At 34.6% G+C, this 20,204-nt stretch overlaps 1 protein-coding gene across 6 annotated transcripts in view; it reads left to right on the plus strand.

Annotated features, from left to right (window-relative positions):
* The window catches only part of LOC122539108 (IQ motif and SEC7 domain-containing protein 1), a 118,406-nt gene that overhangs the window by 73,786 nt on the left and 24,416 nt on the right, over window positions 1–20,204 (plus strand). For 2 of the 6 annotated variants that reach the window (XM_043673748.1, XM_043673747.1), the window contains exon 2: window positions 18,509–18,918. The exons of 3 other annotated variants lie outside the window; for them this stretch is intronic. In XM_043673748.1, the coding sequence (XP_043529683.1) occupies window positions 18,728–18,918 (191 nt within the window). In that variant the 5' untranslated portion in view covers window positions 18,509–18,727. Of the gene's footprint in view, window positions 1–11,279; window positions 11,340–18,508; window positions 18,919–20,204 lie in introns of those variants that run through there. One more of the 6 variants, XM_043673749.1, reaches the window with a different exon arrangement.

Here is a 20,204-nt window from a genome sequence, read left to right on the forward strand (position 1 = left end):
TTACATTTAACGAGTTAAATCGTATCGCTTCTTAAATTCCACGTTTTCTGTTTGCACTCATAAAATACTAAATCGTACTAAATCACTCGATTCTTCCATTCGAGTATCCATAGAATGCACCGGTGTGTGTGTGTGTGTATATACATATATTTTTCGATATTGTTATTGACTAGCTGTCGATCAAAGACAACAGGCTACAGTACGGACAATAGGACGACGACAGCGAACGAGGAAGCGTCATCGATAACCGAATGCGATAACTATGTTAACAGGCATCGGGACACGTGGCAAGCAAACGAAGCAAGCGTATAGTAGTGTAGATAACATTGCTGGTACCGTTAGCGCTCACTCCGCGTGTACAGTACCGTTCATGAAATAGGTGTCGATCCGTCGATGCGTCTAGATTCGTGTCAGCCACGTCTTTCCACCATGAAATTCGCTCTGGCTAGTGAAAGTTAACTATCCTCGATCGATTCTGTCGATCACATTTCGATTTCCGCCGCACGATTCTTAGTTCAAATCCCATTATGTGCACGATCGTTTTTCATGGTTTGCCGGTTTTTATTTTCTACTAAAAATACAAATTTTGATCTTTTTTTTTTTTCTTTTTTTTTTGAGAACGAGAATTTAATTATGTTGGAATTATATAGATTTATATTGCTTGGTATTGCTTCAACTTGTTGGAATCGTTGAGTTTGAGCGGGTTGCAACTGCGGCTCGTAGAACTTGACTAGGTTAAAATTGCAGCGCGTGCAATTTGACCGCGTTGAAATTTCAGCTCGTACAAGTTTGACTTGGTTGGAATTGCCGTACCTAAAATTCGAGACTGCAGTGCTTAAAAATTTGATCGTATTGAAATTGCAGCGCGTGCAATTTGACTCGGTTGAAACTACAGTGCTTAAATAAAATTTGATTCTATTGAAATTGCAAAAAAACACGGTTTGACTTGAGTGAAACTCCAGTGCTTAAAATTTGATTTGTATTGAAATTGTACCAAATGCAGTTTGGAACTGCAGTGCTTAAATAAAATTTGATTCTATTGAAATTGCAAAAAACACGGTTTGACTTGGTTGAAACTGCAGTGTTTAAATAAAATTTGATTCTATTGAAATTACAAAAAACACGGTTCGTCTTGATTGAAACTCCAGTGCTTAAAATTTGATTTGTATTGAAATTGTACCAAACGCAGTTTGGAACTGCAGTGCTTAAATAAAATTTGATTTTATTGAAATTGCAAAAAACACGGTTTGACTCGGTTGAAATTGCAGTGCTTAAATAAAATTTGATTCTATTGAAATTGCAAAAAACACGGTTTGACTCGGTTGAAACTGCAGTGTTTAAATAAAATTTGATTCTATTGAAACTACAAAAAACACGGTTCGTCTTGGTTGAAATTCTAGTGCTTAAAATTTGATTTATATTGAAATTGTAGCAAACGCAGTTTGGAACTGCAGTGCTTAAATAAAATTTGATTCTAATTTTATTCTATTGAAATTGCAAAAAAACACGGTTCGTCTTGGTTGAAACTCCAGTGCTTAGAATTTGATTTGTATTAAAATTGTAGCAAACGCAGTTTGACTCGGTTGAAACTGCAGTGCTTGAAACTTGAAATTCCAGCATATTACAATTTGACTGTGTTGGCACAATTCCACTGCTTTTTAGAATTGCAGCACGCGCAATTCCATTGTTGGAATTTCATCTATAAACGTATAGATGAAATTAAATAAAAATTTCAGTACCTAGAATTAGCTGCGTTGGAATTGCACCAGAATTTAGCCGCATTCAAAATTCTCGATTTGAATTGTAGAATTGTACTTTGTTGAAATCACGCATAGATAAAAAAAATATTAATAAAATTAGTAATTTGCATGTGTATCGATATCGAATTATAATCTCCTTAATGAAATAGAACATTCTGTTACCATTTGTTATTGTTATTCTTGGCAAATACCATTGCTATTATAAAATAACGAGTTAGAAAATAACGTACGTACATTTCCTTGGTGAAAATGTTCAAACGATATTTTAATTAAAAGGCGGATTCGCCACGGTCTTAATTAATTCGCTGGCAGGTCCGATCGATGAGGATTTTAAACGGAAGGTGTTTCAACCGGATTTACCTTGGTAGATTTATCGCCGGATGGATTAAAGTACGACTGAAGTAGCTTATTTATAGGCACGTTGAGCAATCGCTTCACTTCATCGTTTGCAAAGAATTAAAACAACACCGATGAAACGACTATCGCTTTCAATAACCGGTTAACTTTGTCATCGAGGAATACTGAAGCGACGTATAATCGTACGATACGAGCGGAGAATGAAGTGTAGGGACAATCGGAAGTCAAAAAGCGCGTGTCTCGTTTATTAGCTGACGCAGTAAATTTTTTTTAAATCAGTGGAAATCATAATATAACGAAATTATGATAGCATCATAACTTCTGGTCTTGGAGTCTCGGATTATTACAATAAATATTTCTTAATTAAAAAATTAATTAACATTGTCGAGGTTTTAGGCTTTTTTTTTTAAATCTAAGTCTAATTATTAATGATTGATTCAGGTTAAGGTTAGGTTTGGGGAAATATACTTTGCAAATTTGAGGTTAGATTTGGATCGAGCGCGAGATTTTTAATCGAACGTTAAAAAGTTGATGTTAAACGTAGGATTTAACGTTAAAAATTAGATTTTTGGTGGTTCTTTAGACAAGCTTAATGATATTAAGTTTGTACAAATTTTGGAGGTTAGGTATCAAGATATTATTGAACACTTAAATATTTAGATAAGCATTTATTTGCAGAGTTTAAAATAGTGGCCAGAGTTTAAAATAAAACCTAATGTATTTTAATTCAGGCGCGGTGATGTTTGGAATTTCTAGAAATAGAAATTTTATGAAATTTGAACGATAAAGACGACCCGCATAGAAAAATGGCCCACCATTCGTGAAAAAGGTGGTAGAACAGCTAACCAAGTTGCGCATACGACTGTGCAGCGAGCATCGATGACGCGATCTGCTCGTTTTTCCTTGAGAACAACCTCGGACACAATGCAACGATCCGTTGCTTTCGTTTTAAACGTTGTTACACGCGATCGTTTATCCCCAATGTTTCCTGTTGGCCCAATTTTGCTTATGAGAACCGAAACATTAAATGTAAAGCCTTCTTTTTAATGGAAAAATAATTATCCATAAAAAGACGAATATCATAATGCTCAACACTCTGATTTCTATAAAACTTAATTAAACTTAATTCCAAGTATCTACGTGTAAAATAAGATAAACGAAATATTTCTAAATTTCTACAAAATTTATATCGTTATATTCGACGATCTACATTGATCTACGCCACGATGAAATAATTTGTTCAAAGAAGAAGAAAAAAAATTATACTACATGATATATCTATCTGCTGTATTTAAATTACACAAATATCGGAGCGACAATTTAAAGACCCAAACATTAAATAGAAAGCTTTCTTTTTAATGGAAAAATAATTATCCATAAAAAGACGAATATCAACACTCTGATTTTTATAAAACTTAATTAAACTTAATTCCAAGTATTTACATATAAAATAAGATAAATATTTCTAAATTTCTATAAAATTTATATCGTTATATTTGACGATCTACATTGATCTACGCCACGATGAAATAATTTGTTCAAAGAAGAAGAAAAAAAATTATACTACATGGTATATTTATTTTCTGTATTTAAATTACACGAATATCGAAGCGACAATTTAAAGACCCAAACATTAAATGGAAAGCCTTCTTTTTAATGGAAAAATAATTATCCATAAAAAGACGAATATCATAATGTTCAACACTCTGATTTTTATAAAACTTAATTAAACTTAATTCCAAGTATCTACGTATGAAATAAGATAAACGAAATATTTCTAAATTTCTACAAAATTTATATCGTTATATTTGACGATCTACATTGATCTACGCCACGATGAAATAATTTGTTCGAAGAAGAAGAAAAAAAATTATACTACATGGTATATTTATTTTCTGTATTTAAATTACACAAATTTCGGAGCGAAAATTTAAAGACCCAAAGACACTGTCGGAAACACGAGACTGGACTTTTAAAGACGTGTAAGATATAGCAGAAAAAAAAAAAAGAATGACATTGAATATAAAAGGTAATATAACGAGCGGTAGGATTTCAAAGCGTGCTCAGTCGTTTCAGAGTCGAGTTGCAGAAACGTTTAGACAAATGAGTCGATGACTCATTCCGACTTTCGCAAGGCATCGTTGTTGGAAAACCGCTGGAAAAGGCAGGTTTTTAACCTCGCGGGCACGTCGAAGTGACACTGAGGAATGACATTCGGTGATTAAACCGTGCGAAAGCTTCCCGTTGAATCTGGTTGCACGTTGACTTCTTAAAATTTTCTATAGTCTCGTGTTCCATCAGAGAACCCCGAAGTTACGTAAATTCTCGTAATTCTCTGTGTGAAGAGTTTCGCTGAAAACCTTTTGTCAAACAACAAATGTATCTTTCTCGTTGCGACTTTTTGGTTGTTCCATCACAAATTTTACGCGTTCGAAAAATTCTCAAACAGACGTACATATTATTCTCGATATAATTTATACAATTATAGTACAGTCGGGAAGCAAATTTTATTCTACATTTTAACTTCTTGCGCTACGAGAATTTTTTGTCCCAAAATTGTAATATTTCCTCGGTTTTAAGTATAACCAGGGCGAAACAAATAATAAATTTATTATTTCTCAACAATTTTTATCAGGTGATATCGTATCGACGAGTTCAAAAGGAAAGCGACAAATTATTATTATATGTATACGGTTCGGTCACTCGTTATGGTCCGCAATCAGTCGCCAGCGCAAGGAGTTAACCTCTTGCGCTGGAATTTGTCCCAAAATTGCAATATTTCCTNTCAGTTTTAAGTATATTTAAGTATAGCCCAGGCAAAACAAATGATAAATTTAATACTTCTCAATAATTTTTATCTATTGATATCATACCGACGAGTTCAAAAGAAAAAGAAAGCGACGAATTTTTGTATACGGTTCGGTCACTCGTTATGGTCCGCAATTAATCACCAGCGCAAAGAGTTAACCTCTTACGCTGGAATTTGCCCCAAAATATGCAATATTTCCTCAGTTTTTAAGTATATTTGAGTATAATCCAGGCCAAACAAATAATACATTTATTTACTTCTCAATAATTTCTATCAGGTGATGTCGTATCGACGAGTTCAGAAAGCGACAAATTATTTTATACGGTTCGGTCACTCGTTATGGTCCGCAATCAGTCGATCAGCGAAAGTGGCTAATCTTCTATGATTTTTTCTCAAAAAAACGAAGTGTCGTATAACAGACTTCCGTTACGAAAATCGACTCGTCGTTTTTTTTCTAGCGTGTAATCGACCTTTTACCAGTTATTTATTATTATTAATGTATCTTTTACAGTCCTCGATATAAACAATCATCCAAGTCAGAAACAAAGCTCTCTGACCCCAAGATTATCCTGATCCCGTTAAAACTCTAAGACAGCGAATAATGTTCTTCGTGTCTCCATATTTGTCGCTTTTATCGAGTCACTAAAATTCCTATCTTCAAATTAATCTGCCAGACCCGGCAATCACACGTTCCTTTTTAGGTGATCATCAAATGCTCACATGCGCGGTGGCTTCTTGAATGGACGTTTGTTGTTAAAGTTAATGTTGTGAATGTAAACGGCGATAAAAGGAGATTTTTCTTCCTACGAGTTGCTTCTTCATGTATCTGGCGCGTCGAACGAGGACGCGCGCAGCAACCTGCGCAAACGAGCCGACTTCTTTCTTCTCGTAAACGCGCGAGCGAGCAGCATTCTCTGATCTTGGCGCTCCAGATGACGATTCAATTAGAATATTTTCATATTCAGAGGATCCCTCCCGGCGTAGTAGCCTCGTTTGAATTCAACTTCGTTCTAATAAAAGAGGGCTGTTCTGGAGTTCTGGGAACGAGTATGGAAATTGAAGAAATACATATCCACCTGGATCGTTACCATAAATAATAGAGAGATATAAATTTGCTTATTTGTGTTTTTTTTTTTTTTTTTTTGTGTGTGTTTTCGTTTTTACTTGAGAAATTTTTTGAAGAAAATAGAAATTTTAGTAATTTCCTGTGATCTGTTAAGCATTATTTGAGAAAGTGTTAGATACAAAAATAATTTGGTCTTGAGGAACTCTGATCGTAGTGATTCTTCAGTAGATCTGTGAAAATCGTTTAGGCGCGTAGGCAACTACTAGGAGATCGACGTATTTACAGAGAACATGAATGTCAACTTTTAAAAACGTAAAAAGAAACTCACTTCTCACTTGAGAACAATTTCGAATAAATTTCAGACTTCCACCTCCTCCTCGAAATTATCAAAAATCTCACCGTGCCAAAAATTTCACCAGACCCTAGAGTTCTAAATTTATTGCTCGTTCCAAATTTCTCCTCAGTAACAACAAACTTTAAGTGTAATGTTAACATAATGTTAAGTTTAATGTAAACATATATGAAAATATATGTATATATATAATTAAAAATATAATAAAAAAATGTATATAAATATTTTATGATTAATTATAAATTTCATATATATATATATATATATATATATAAATATATATAAAATAAATTATATATATATAAATTTCAACTTTCTCAAGCCCCAAAATACATAATGAATTAAAATCCTATCCTAAAGTAATTCGTTTCCACGCTGTTGAAACGTCAACGTCGATTATAATCGAACATTCGTTGGCCACTGGCTCGCATTACCATGACACGTTAGGTTGGCAGCTTGATAGCCAGTATATCCCCCAGTATAGTTGGAAAAGGCTTGTGGGTGGTGTCGTTGCTCATTACGATCGAGCCGGTGGTTCAAAAGAAGCAAAAACGGGCGCAGGGGAGGAGAGCGTTGTGCCTCCGGGCTTTCTTGGATCGCGTGCTCCTCTCTTATTAGCCTACATCGAAGCTAACCAGCGGCTTCGACTTCTTATTAGAGTGTGACGTATCGTTCAAGTGAACTTGAACGACGACGATTCATCACGGTGAACGAGGGAAACCCCCGACATCGTTCGCCTTACATTAATCCGATTTTGTTCGATTTCGATGTGATGGAAAGATCTTTCGGAGAAGATTTTCCTCTTTTCGTTTCGAAGATTTGTTTCCCCGTTGCTACTGTCGATCGTCGGTGAAGATCTCATAATTTTATCAGTGACATGTATATTACATCTTTCGTTCAAATTGTAATCACAGTAATTTCGGTTCGATTTCAACTCTCTTTCGCTCGAATCATGTGTCACGCACGTCGAGAATTTTTGCACATCCCAAAATTATCAATATTTTCACAGCTTTAAGTATATATTTAGGTATAGCCCGAAACAAATGATAAATTTATTACTTCTCAATCATTTCTATCCAGTCACATCATACGAATGAGACGAGCTCGAAAAGAAAGCGACGAATTATTGTATACGGGCTCGGTCGCTCGTTACGGTCCGCAATCAGTTGGCCAACGCAAGAGTTCTTGCAAGAGTTCAATTTTGACGAAGCGGAACATAATATTTATTTTATTGATTTTGCGAGTGAAAGTTAACATTGTTAATCAAGTCGTGTGATAAATTTATAATAAATTAGACGTAAATTTAATTCAATTCGTGTGGTTGCTTGAAAAGATCCACGTTAACGAAGATTTCGCAAAACTTGAGCCTCGATAAGTATTCACCATCCCACGTGTGTCATTCACAACGATTGAAGCTGCATTTAGGCGAGGTTAAGCTCTTTGCCAGATTCCTCTTTGCTCTCAGTTCCCCGCATCTGTCCGTTGCTTTACGATTTTTTTTTCTTCGCGACGTTGTTCCATATTTCCCTCTGTTTAGAGGGCAGAGACTGCGTTTCGGTGAAACTATTCGCAGGAGCCATCAGGATAATGGGATTTCCAATGTACAACGCGTCTAGGGAATTCTAGGGAAAACGATGTTGCCGTTTGGCACGCCGATCAAGGTAGCCGAATTATATCTGAGCCGAGATGCTTGTTAGCGGTCGCGAGATTACATTTGCGTTAATATATGCTGACGAGGAAATAGCAATACCAATCAAATTAATGTGGATTCCACCGGGGCCATGGAGTATGAAGTATTCGCGGTGCGAAACGGCGAACGCGATCGTCGCGACGCCGAGAAGGTTAATTGGGATGACCGACGAAATATCTCGATGAGAATCGACGCTGCACTCGCCCCGTCGTGATTGGGAACGTTACACACATTATTAAATACAGGGTGGGCCAAAAGTTTCTTCCCACATATTTTTTTTTTTTATAAATAATTGTATTTGTTTTTAGAAACAAAACGTGAGAAAAATAATCATACTTGTTTTTATAAATAAAAGAAAAGAAAAGTATTTAATATTATAAGAAAAATAATTATATTTCTTTTTACAAATAAAACATAAGAAAAATAATTATATTTGTTTTTAGAAATAAAACGTAAGAAAAATAATTATATTTGTTTTTTCAAATAAAACGTAAGAAAAATAATTGTATTTGCTTTTATAAATAAAACATAAGAAAAATAATTATACTTGTTTTTATAAATAAAAGAAAAGAAAAATATTTAATATTATAAGAAAAATAATTATATTTCTTTTTACAAATAAAACACAAGAAAAATAATTATATTTGTTTTTAGAAATAAAACGTAAGAAAAATAATTATATTTGTTTTTGCAAATAAAACGTAAGAAAAATAATTATACTTGTTTTTTCAAATGAAACGTAAGAAAAACAATTCTATTTGTTTTTATAAATAAAACGTAAGAAGAATAATTATATTTTTTTTATAAATAAAACATAAGAAACTAATTTTATTAACTTCAAAAAAATATAAGAAAAAATTAAGTTTATTAATTTCAACAAAATATAAGGAAGAAACTAATTTCATTAATTTCAACAAAATACAAGGAAAAAACTAATTTCGTTAATCTCAAATTAAATTTAGGTTCAAACATTGATTTTTTTTTATTACGTTTCGAAAACTATACTAATAAATAAAAATTATTACTATTCCTAGATCATTCCCTCGAACATTCACGATCTTATTCATCAATTGTTGATGAAATTTCCCTAGAACTTGATTCCCTGTCGTAACCTCGCCCCACCGGCCTACTCTCAACAATTCCTGAACTAAATGAAAAATTCCTGGCGGTTCCTGCATCTCGTAAATTCGTTTCGAGATAGATTTTCACGACGTAATTGCCACACCGCCGGAACCGTAATTCGAAATGGGTTAACCTTCGGCGAGAACCGGTGAGCAACCTCTCTCGACTAGGATGTCTAGGTCGCGCGTACAATGACAACCGGAGCTTTCTCCCTGATGACTGACTTTTACTTTTGCCGCGGGCAAAGTATCGAAGATCGTGAATCTGCATCGAACGTGAACACGTGATCTATGCACACTGTGTTTCTGTAAGATAGTGAGGAGGGTCATCAAGCAAGGTACACTAATAGGCTGGTATCGGGGAGAAAATCGACGGGCTATGAAACTGAGAATGTTGTTGACGAGAGTTAGTACTGCGGAATTGCTTTCCAAAGTGACAAAAGGTTAGAAAAGGTTTCAAGAAAGATTAGAAAATTAAGAATTAAAATAAACTAAGAGTGTTGTTATTGCAGTGTAACAGTCTGAAAGATTTTATAAACTGAAAGTGGACTAAAACTTTTCAGAACGAAAGAGAACTGGAAATTATGAAATATTTCGAAAATTGAGAATCAACTGAAAATTAAAATAAACAAAGTTATTACTGTGGCAACAGTCTGAAATAAGAAAGATTTTCTAAACTAAATACAGACTGAAACTTTTCAAAATGAAGATGAAGTGGAAAGTAACAAAAAAAAATTAGAAAAAATTTCAAAAATTAAGAATTCAGCTGGAAATTAAAATAAACAAAGTTATTACTGTGGCAACAGTCTGAAATAAAAAAAGATTTTCTAAACTAAACACAGACTGAAACATTTTAAAGTGAAACTGAACTGGAAAGTAACAAAAAAAGAATAAGAAATAATTTCGAAAATTAAGACTCAACTGAAAATTAAAATAAACAGAGTTATTACTGTGGCAACATTTTGAAATAAGAAAGATTTTCTAAACTAAACACTGACGGAAACTTTTCAAAATGAAGATAAATTGGAAAGTAACAAAAGAAAATTAAAAAAAATTTCGAAAATTAAGAATTCAGCTGAAAATTAAAATAAACAAAGTTATTACTGTGGCAACATTTTGAAATAAGAAAGATTTTCTAAACTAAACACTGACTGAAACTTTTCAAAATGAAAATGAACTAGAAAGTAACAAAAAAAATTAGAAAAGATTTCGAAAATTAATAATTCAGCTGAAAATTAAAATAAACAAAGTTATTACTGTGGCAACTTTTTGAAATAAGAAAGATTTTCTAAACTAAACACAGACTGAAACTTTTCAAAATGAAGATAAACTGGAAAGTAACAAAAGAAAATTAAAAAAAATTTCGAAAATTAAGAATTCAGCTGAAAATTAAAATAAACAAAGTTATTACTGTGGCAACATTTTGAAATAAGAAAGATTTTCTAAACTAAACACTGACTAAAACTTTTCAAAATGAAGATGAACTGGAAAGTAACAAAAAAAAATTAGAAAAAATTTCGAAAATTAAGAATTCAGCTGAAAATTAAAATAAACAACATTTTGAAATAAGAAAGATTTTCTAAACTAAACACAGACTGAAACTTTTCAAAATAAATCTTTCAAACGAGGATAAATTAAAAGTAACAAAAAATTGGACAAGAATTTCAAAAATTAAGAATCAATAGAAAATTACGATAAATGAAATTGTAGGGTACTCCAATGATATTCCAGAAGATTTTCTAAACTGAAAACAGAGACTTTCCAAAATGAGAAAAACGGGACCGCTGGTCTAGAAAAATAACTATATAGAATATGTACAATATGGAAAAGAGGGTAGATACAACATGTAAAGAAATAAATAATCTATACAGTGAGGGAAAAAAGGGAGAAAAAATATGAAAATATTCCTTGACTGATATCTTTTGGCATCGTCAAGAAGAGTCCATCGTCAAGAATGTTTTTCCACGGTGAACATAGAAATCGGTGTAAATATCGACCTCCATATTTCCGAACGAATATCGTTGCTGTTTGCCGGTGACGGCGTGTACGCGCGTTGAAATCACCGGTGGGAGGCGCGCTCCACCTTTCATTTGACTTTGACAGTGTCCATTATGGTATCGAAGCTAACGGCAAACAGTACCGTACTTGACGCTAGTGAATCAACGTGCACGCCGATATGTCGAGGTATTTCCATCGTCGTTTACCGTCGTCGTCCACGAACTAATAATCGTGTTCTCGCCTAATTATTCTTTGATAACTAATTAAATCGAGGCTTGTCGCTGTTGTACTATTTTACTTCTTCTTTTTTTTTTTTTTTTTGGTTTTTTTTGCCAGAGAAATTGGAGATCTGTTTCGAGTCGTTTCGGAGAAGAATCTTTGGTGATAGTGGAGAACTATTTGGTGTAGTTTTCGTCATCTCACAACGTGTCTTCCTGTGTCAAATTATTTGTGGAAGAAGGAGGAGGAAGAGAGTGTTCGAATTTGACAAAGAGTTTTAAAAACTGAGATTTCTCCAGTTTTTCTAAGAAGTTCCGTTATTTATCTTATTTAACTCTTCGAGTCTCGTTGTGTCCAATTTTTACAAATTAAACAGAAGACGTTTAAGTTCAAGTTTCTTAGTTTCTCTGGAGTTTTGGAATATTTGTCGAGAAGTTTTCCACCTTTTTAGACGAAGGTGGTATCGATAAATATATGACGGATATTTCGAGAGTCTTTTTAACTTTAGTCTGGGTCACCGCGCGAAAATTGTTGGACTCTCTCCTCTAATGGACTTCCGGTGGAACGCGTTGCTGAACGCCCGGCGAATTTAGATAACATTTCAAATGGAAGATAACAGGAGAAATTGGAGACGCTTCCCGTTTCATTCTCGTTTCGCTGAAAGATCACTCGTCAGAGTTAAAATAGTTGAAAATAAAAGACACGGGCAATAAATTCTAAAAACGTGTCGTTCCGAATAGCAAACAGCTACTGAAATAATATTCCCTAAATTGAAAAATATCCATATTCGACGTACAACGATATAGTAAAAACGGAACAAGTATCTCGTAAATTAATATCTTATCAATATCTTATCTTTTAATTGACATCTCAGTGTCTGTCTTGTAAATTAAAATGTCAAACATACTGAGAGGCGCTACAATTTGATAACGGGAAAAGAAAATTCTTAGAAAAGACTGGAATAGAGGATCTAAAAGGAGGAATATTGTTTTATATTTTATCGAGCGTGCCAAGAGAAATAGTTTCCTACGGATTATTTCACGTATTTTGAAGCACTCTGTATAGTATTCCTCTTAACCGTATCACTCGATATTTGTAGCACGATGTCGAACCCTAAATCCGCGCCGGCGAAATCCTTATTTACTCAGAGGCTTGTACGAGCTGGCTTCCTCTTTTTTCCGAGATTAGGTGTCGACAATTTAGGTGCTTCTCTCCTTAGGTCACTCTGCTCTCGTCGCAACTCTACTCAATATTAACCCTTTTCTCTTTCTAAACGAAATTAAAACTTTTCAAAGAAGGAATTAATTCCGAAATGGCCGAAAATGAAATTGAAGTCTGAATTTCAAAATCAAATTTCTAGAAGAAGAAAAAAAAGAAAGAAAGAAAGAAAGAAAGCGCCAGGGAAGCAGAGTAAATTTTGGAACGAGTGATCGACTTGGAACAATTCTGATCGCTCGAGCGTAGCTGAGGATCCAAGTTTCCAAGAAGTGGAGGGTATGTTCACGGCGTCGTTGACACGGTTATAGAAAAAAAAATCATTCGCATGCAATTAGTTTATGCTCGTGTAACTAGAACGTGTCAGTGGATACCGTTTGTTCTCCTCTTTAGCGCAGCCGGATCGGGGACTCACGTACGAAAAATACGTCGGAATAGCAATGAACCACGATCGTCCATCTTTGGAGCGTTAGCCAAGAGAGAGAGAGAAAAAGACAGAGATTCCTTCGATATTTCTCGCGAGAAGAATTCCTTTCAAATCACAAGGAGAAGCATATTATATTTGCGAACGCCTCGTAAACCACAGGCCGATACTGTGATACCAACGCAAGTTGTAATTTCGCGGAGCAGAGTGGCAGCTTAATTTTTAATTTCGTCTACTTTCTTCCACTCGGGCCGATGTCGTTTGATATGAAAGAACACCGAATGATATTAACCACTTGCGCCGGCAACTGACTGCGGACCATAACGAGTGACCGCGAACCCGTATACAAACAATTCCGTCGCTTTCTTTCTTCAACTCGTCTCATTGGTATGACATGACTGGATAGAAATTATCGAGAAGTAATAAATAAATTTGTCGTTTTGTTTTGCCTGGGCTATACCTAAATATACTTAAAATACTGTGAAAATATTTATAATTTTGGGACAAAAAAATTCCCCACGTGCGAAGAGGTTAACCACCTGCGCTGGCAACAGATTGCGGACCATAACGAGTGACCAAAATCGTATACAATAATTCGTCGCTTTCATTTCGAACTCGTATCATTGGTATGACATGACTGGATAGAAATTATCGAGAAGTAATAAATAAATTTGTCGTTTTGTTTTGCCTGGGCTATACCTAAATATACTTAAAATACTGTGAAAATATTTATAATTTTGGGACAAAAAAATTCCCCACGTGCGAAGAGGTTAACCACCTGCGCTGGCAACAGATTGCGGACCATAACGAGTGACCAAAATCGTATACAATAATTCGTCGCTTTCATTTCGAACTCGTATCATTGGTATGACACGACTGGATAGAAATTATCGAGAAGTAATAAATTTGTCGCTTTGTTTTGCCTGGGCTATACCTAAATATACTTAAAACACTGTGAAAATATTGATAATTTTGGGACAAAAAAATTCCCAACGTGCGAAGAAGTTAACCACCTGCGCTGACAACTGATTGCGGACCATAACGAGTGACCGGACCCGTATACAATAATTCATCTGGTGGCCAAATATTAATTTTATATCAGTAAATATTATAATATTATATATTATATGTAATATATATATATATATTTTTTTATTATATATTCTATATCATAAATTAAGCCGTGTAATATGTCTCAGAAATTTACGAAATACAAGTATACAAGAACAAGATCTTATTTGCTCGTACGTGCCCGTATGTATGATCGTATTTATTACGTTACTATGTGGTTATTCTATAGTAACAAATATCTCTAGCTGCGGAGCAATAACAGCGGCGTTCTTTTTGAACTCGTAGATACGATATCACTGGATAGAAATGATTGAGAGGTAATAAATTCATTGTCCGTTTTTATTCGTTCTATTTTGTTTTACCTGGATATACTTGAGACTGAGAAAATATTACAATTTTGGGACAAAAAATTCTGGACGTGTGCAAGAGGTTAAAAACTCGATTCGTTGCGTTGCTGCTTCGTTACTTTGCGAAAAAGGATTATATTAGATCGTTGTTTCCTCGCCTCAGTTATTTTTCATAAGAGTAATAACCAGACCGCGGATTTTCATTCGAATCCTAAATATCCTAGAAAGCACTGTATTTTGGATATTTTCCACATTTTGTTCACGTTAGATTGGCATTGTAACTTTTTTGTATTTCGAAATTTCAATTCAATTTGCAAATTTACTGTAAACGTTCGCGGTCCAGCAGCAGTTGCTTGATATCGTTTAGAAGCCGCTTCAGTTTTTACTGGTTCGATAATTCTCAATTAGCGTCGGACTACAAATAATAACGTGTTGGTTAGTTAATTTCAACTTGCTGCACTCTGCGCCAAATACAGATTCATGAATTTATATTGCGCGAGACGCGAAATGAAATTAAGGTTAAAGTGAGATAAATTGGGGTTTAAAACACTTTAGAATTGAGTAATTAATATTATGAAATATTGGAGCATCCATATTTTCTCTCTCTCGCTCTCTTTCTCGAAGATCCTCGAAATAATTGCAAAAGAAAGCAACCTGCTGGAACTATCAAAGTACTCAAAACGACCAATCTATAAATTTTGGTAGAAACTTCATAAAATGTGAAATTAGTTGTTTGTTAGAAATTTCATAAACGTGTATTTTTCCGAGATCCAAATGATTTTTCGTAAAACAGAAAGCTTGCGTATTCTATTGTGCCTTAAATGTTTCTCCATTTCTTTTTCGTTTTTCTTTTTATTCATTTCAGTGTCTCTGATGGAAACTTTATCCTCTTTCGACAGTGAAAGGACTCGCAAATTTGAGAAACAGTTACTCTCAGTTGCGTTTATTTTATTTCTATTTTATTATTAATTTATAATTTGTTATTTATTTATTGTTATATTTTAATTATTTATTGTTATTTTATTTTTTAAATTTGACGAACGAAATTTTCTTATTATTCAAAGTTATCGTTATTCTATTATTTCATAGTAAATATCATTAGCCAATTTTTCCGCGGACTTTTCGATTTCTGAAACGTCGAATCGCCCTTTTCCTCGGGAAAACGATTAGAGTGGAAAATAACGAAGGAGCGTGTAACTCACTTCGGCGATCAAATATAATGTAATGGGTAATCACGGCGTCAGATACGACGAATACAATAAAGAGATCGTAATTCTCAAACACAATTAAGTCGGTACACTAATTACAAGAGGTAGGATGCTTTCACAGTGTTGTACCGGGCATGTTTAAAGCGCGTTCGCGGCAGATTACCGAGATTTAATTCGCGCGTTATGCCGGCCCGCGAAACGCGATTAATTACAAGGAACGTAGCGCAGTGACGGAAAATTGTTTTTCGTATAAATTAATGGCCGGTCGATTGAGTCACTCGCAATGAAATCGAAATTGTTGTTTAATTAAAAAAATTATTATCGAACATTCAATTGTTTCACTGAACATTGTTATTATTATACTTGTTCAACTAAAAAATTATTGTTACGTGTTGCACCGCAAAATTCGAAGCTTCTTTTCAAGAATTTATTGATCTGATAATAGAATATCAAAGTAGTTCAGTGTCATTAACATGGTAATATCCGGAAAGAAGCGTGGGCATTTCGTAAATAAAAGTAAATTTTCATATCCAAGAATCGCATTAGAGGAGCATCTTTTATAGAAACGAAGAAAAACGCTGGCTGTTTGCAAAGAAGATACTAAAAGCACCTCGTATTAACCTAAATTTCTGAGGCATATTACACGACTTAATTTATGATGTTACATAGAATATATAATAATAAAAAAATATATATATATTATATATAATATTATAATATTTACTGATATAAAATTAATATTTGGCCACCAGATGAATTATTGTATACGGGTCCGGTCACTCGTTATGGTCCGCAATCTATTGCCAGCGCAGGTGGTTAACCTCTTCGCACGTCGGGAATGTTTTTGTCCCAAAATTATCAATATTTTCACAGTATTTTAACTATATTTAGGTACAGCCCAGGCAAAACAAAATGATAAATTTATTACTTCTCGATAATTTCTATCCAGCCATATCATACCAATGAGACAAGTTCGAAAAGAAAGCGACGAATTATTGTATACGATTTTGGTCATTCGTTATGGTCCGCAATCTATTGCCAACGCAGGTGGTTAACCTCTTCGCACGTCGGGAATGTTTTTGTCCCAAAATTATCAATATTTTCAGGGTATTTTAACTATATTTAGATACAGCCCAGGCAAAACAAAATGATAAATTTATTACTTCTCGATAATTTCTATCCAGTCATATCATACCAATGAGACGAGTTCGAAAAGAAAGCGACGAATTATTGTATACGGTTCGGTCACTCGTTATGGTCCGCGAACCAGTCGCCAGCGCAATGGTGTTAAATAATCGTTAAACCGAGTTTGCTTGAACGTCTTTCGTCATACTCATGTAAAGGATCGTGAGAGTCGATTTCGGGACGAAAAAAAAAGAAAGAAAACAAAAAATTTCATTTCCTCCGCCATCCGGTCCACGGTATATGCGTGCCCAGGCATATTAATTGCAATCGTCGATAGAAAGTCGCGATTGGTTATCAGTCAACCGGAAACAGTCGCCAAGTGAAAACGACCGTGCGTCTCGTATTCATATTAAGCAGCTCCCTCCGAAAAGAGAAACGATAAGATAAGAGGAGACAAAGCGACAACGACAATCGAAACTGAATTTTTCTAATTATCATTTGATTTCGTTTGAATTCTTCAGTTTTCTAAAAAAGGTTTGAGTGGATGTTGGACACCAGAAACAGTTGGGGCCATGTTAAAATTAGACACAGTGGATTCGGTGCACTCTGTGTGAAACGTGAAAACGAAGACCAAAAAAGAGAGGAAACAGATGTAGGCACGGGTATCGATTATCGAGTAATTGGAGCGTTATGGGAAATATTAGATTTACGTCAAAGAGAGAGAGAGAGACGTGCGATCGACTTTTCTCGATTAAACCACGAACGAACGAATAAACCCTAGATGGATATCGTTCTATGGACGCCGTATTTTATCATGAATCGCGTCAGTGTTCCATTAAGATGATAAAATAGAGTTCCCTTTAATAGAGAGAAACAGCACTATGCTTTTACAAATCTAGCGCGTTGCTTTTATCGCGATGGTCGTCAGTCACTCACGTTGATAGGGAATTTTTCCTTCTTTCGTTGTTTACGCTTTAAGCAGGGATTTTTGTGATTAATGTGGATCAAGCGGCTGACCTATAATAAAGTATATTTGTGAATGAAACATGTTATTTTTAGAAATAAAATATTACTACGTTGCATTATGTTATTATATCATATCTTGGCATGTTCAGGCATATTAATTTGTCTTCTAACGAATCGAACAATTTTCATCGTCGTCAGTTGCAAGTTGGTACGAGACGCTCCTCAATTCATCTTGCTCCCAATTAAAGAACCTCCACGCGTAAGAAGTCCCTAGGGACTCAATTAATCAAATCAACTCGTGGCTGCGAACCAACTAACCAAGATACTCGCCGCGATTAAAATTTCAAGCTATATACCGCTGCTCCTCAAGATAGTCAGAGTCGAACTTTAGAGTTCCGTAGAACCACGCTAAAAGTCTTTCCAACTTTAATCACGAGCTGCTTCTCGAGCATTTATTTCAAAGTTGCCAGACGTTTCGTCCTCCTTGTACGCGTTTCTTCCTCCGAAGAACATTTTCCTTAATTCTTTCGAACGAAAAAAATTTCAAGGCTCTTCATGGTTCTTTTTTTTTTTTTCTTTTTTATTTAGAAATACTCCACGAATCTTTTATTCAGAAAGTTCCAGAATTTCTTCGTTTGAAAGTCCAAGTAGCCAGAAAAGTTCCAAGCAGTTGCAACATATTCTTTTTTCAATAAGAAGAGATTCCAGGAATTTTCTGTTTAAGAAATTTCAAAGCATCCCCTTTATTTTTCTCTCTCCCCCCTCAAAAAAAAAATGCAGGTCTGTTGGGTACCGAAATGTATCTTGGATAATTAAGACGCTTCCGACATTCGCGAGACAAACCAAAGAGATTTGTGATAGTCAGTGACTGAGTGAAGAGACTCTTGGCATAATCCAAAGGGGTTTGACAGAGGAAAAAAATGAGACCGGTAGTGAAAACAGCAAGACCGTGTGTTCCTGGTGATCGAATTGGTTAGTAGTGATCAGTGAAAGCCAATCATGTTTACGATGATCGAACCGAGGAGTGACAGGGTGGCCAACACCCAGACGAAACATCACTGTTACCAAGTGATCAGGACCACTAGGGTGCACCAGAGTTCCAGAAGCTCGAGGATGGTTACCGTTCAGGAGAAGGTGATCAGATCGCGGCTACAGTTGGGCTATTCCACGCCTACCAACTTCATCAACCGGTACTTATCATACATCTTTTGATACAAATACACCTCGTCGAACGAGAATTTTAAATTCTGATCTGCAATCATCGGTTCCTCTAATGTCTCGAATTAAGTAAAAATTTATTAATCTAATTTAGAAGCTACTTGTCGATCATCTACGCAAACGTATTAATTTCATGCGTATCGACATTGAGCGTCCATCGTTGCAAAGCTTAAAATGTTACTAGAAAAGGTAACTGTAACATTACTAGCACGAAATATTGCCCTAGAGTGTTACTAGATGAGTAACTATGACGCAAAGAGCTTCCCGAAGGAAGCCCCCGATGAGACTGAGAATAAAAAAAAAAAAAAAGATGCAGCCCGATAATAATCGAGCAGTATGTATGTTACAACCGTAAATATTATAATTTCTAATTACCACGGCTGGCAGGAGCGTGTCCTAATTCACCGTTCACTTCCGGACGATGGCTCGTTTTGTGCTGCGCTCGGTATATACGGCTCCCGGTTACGCAGTAACAGTTTCCGGCTATTTTATGGAAATTTTTCATCTGGAGAACCCTTGCCAGACCTTACGAGAGCTCTGCCGCCGCCGCCGCGGAGCTTATTCGCGTTAATTATATGCATAAAAGGGAACAGAGTATATCTCTGTCGAGCAAAGGATCCGTGTTCCCACGCGGCGTTCTTCACCCGCGTAAATCCCTCCCTCGATGAAATATTCCGAGAAATTTTATCTCCTACGAGCTCCTCTGCCTACTGTTATACGACGTAGTGGGATTAGGTCGAGAGAGAAAGATCGTTGTCAGAACAGAGCTATCTAAGCGGTTGGCAGAACGTGTATGTTCGAGCAAAACAGGCAGCGGTATCGCGTTAGGTTTGACGATTTCAATAATATTTAATACATACTACAATATAGAATTTTTAAATTATAATTATAAATATAATTTTTAAATTATATAATAATTGATATAATAGTATAATAAATTGTATAATAATTTTTAAATTATATTTTAAATATTAAATATTACCACGTTAAATATAATTATAATTATAAATATTGATTTTAATATGAATTTAATTTAATTTATTAATATAAATATTAATTATAAATTGTAAGTATAATTATATTTAATATAAAGCACAAAATTTTAATTTACACTATAAATATACCAAAATATAAAATTTTTAAATATACTAAATGTTAAATATAATTATAATTATAAATATTGATTTTAATATAAATTTAACTTAATATATTAATATAAATATTAGTTATAAATTATAAATATAATTATATTTAACAT

This window comes from Frieseomelitta varia, unplaced genomic scaffold (genome assembly GCF_011392965.1).
Source record: "Frieseomelitta varia isolate USP_RPSP 00005682 unplaced genomic scaffold, Fvar_1.2 scaffold_191, whole genome shotgun sequence".
NCBI classification, from domain to species: Eukaryota; Metazoa; Arthropoda; class Insecta; order Hymenoptera; family Apidae; genus Frieseomelitta; species Frieseomelitta varia.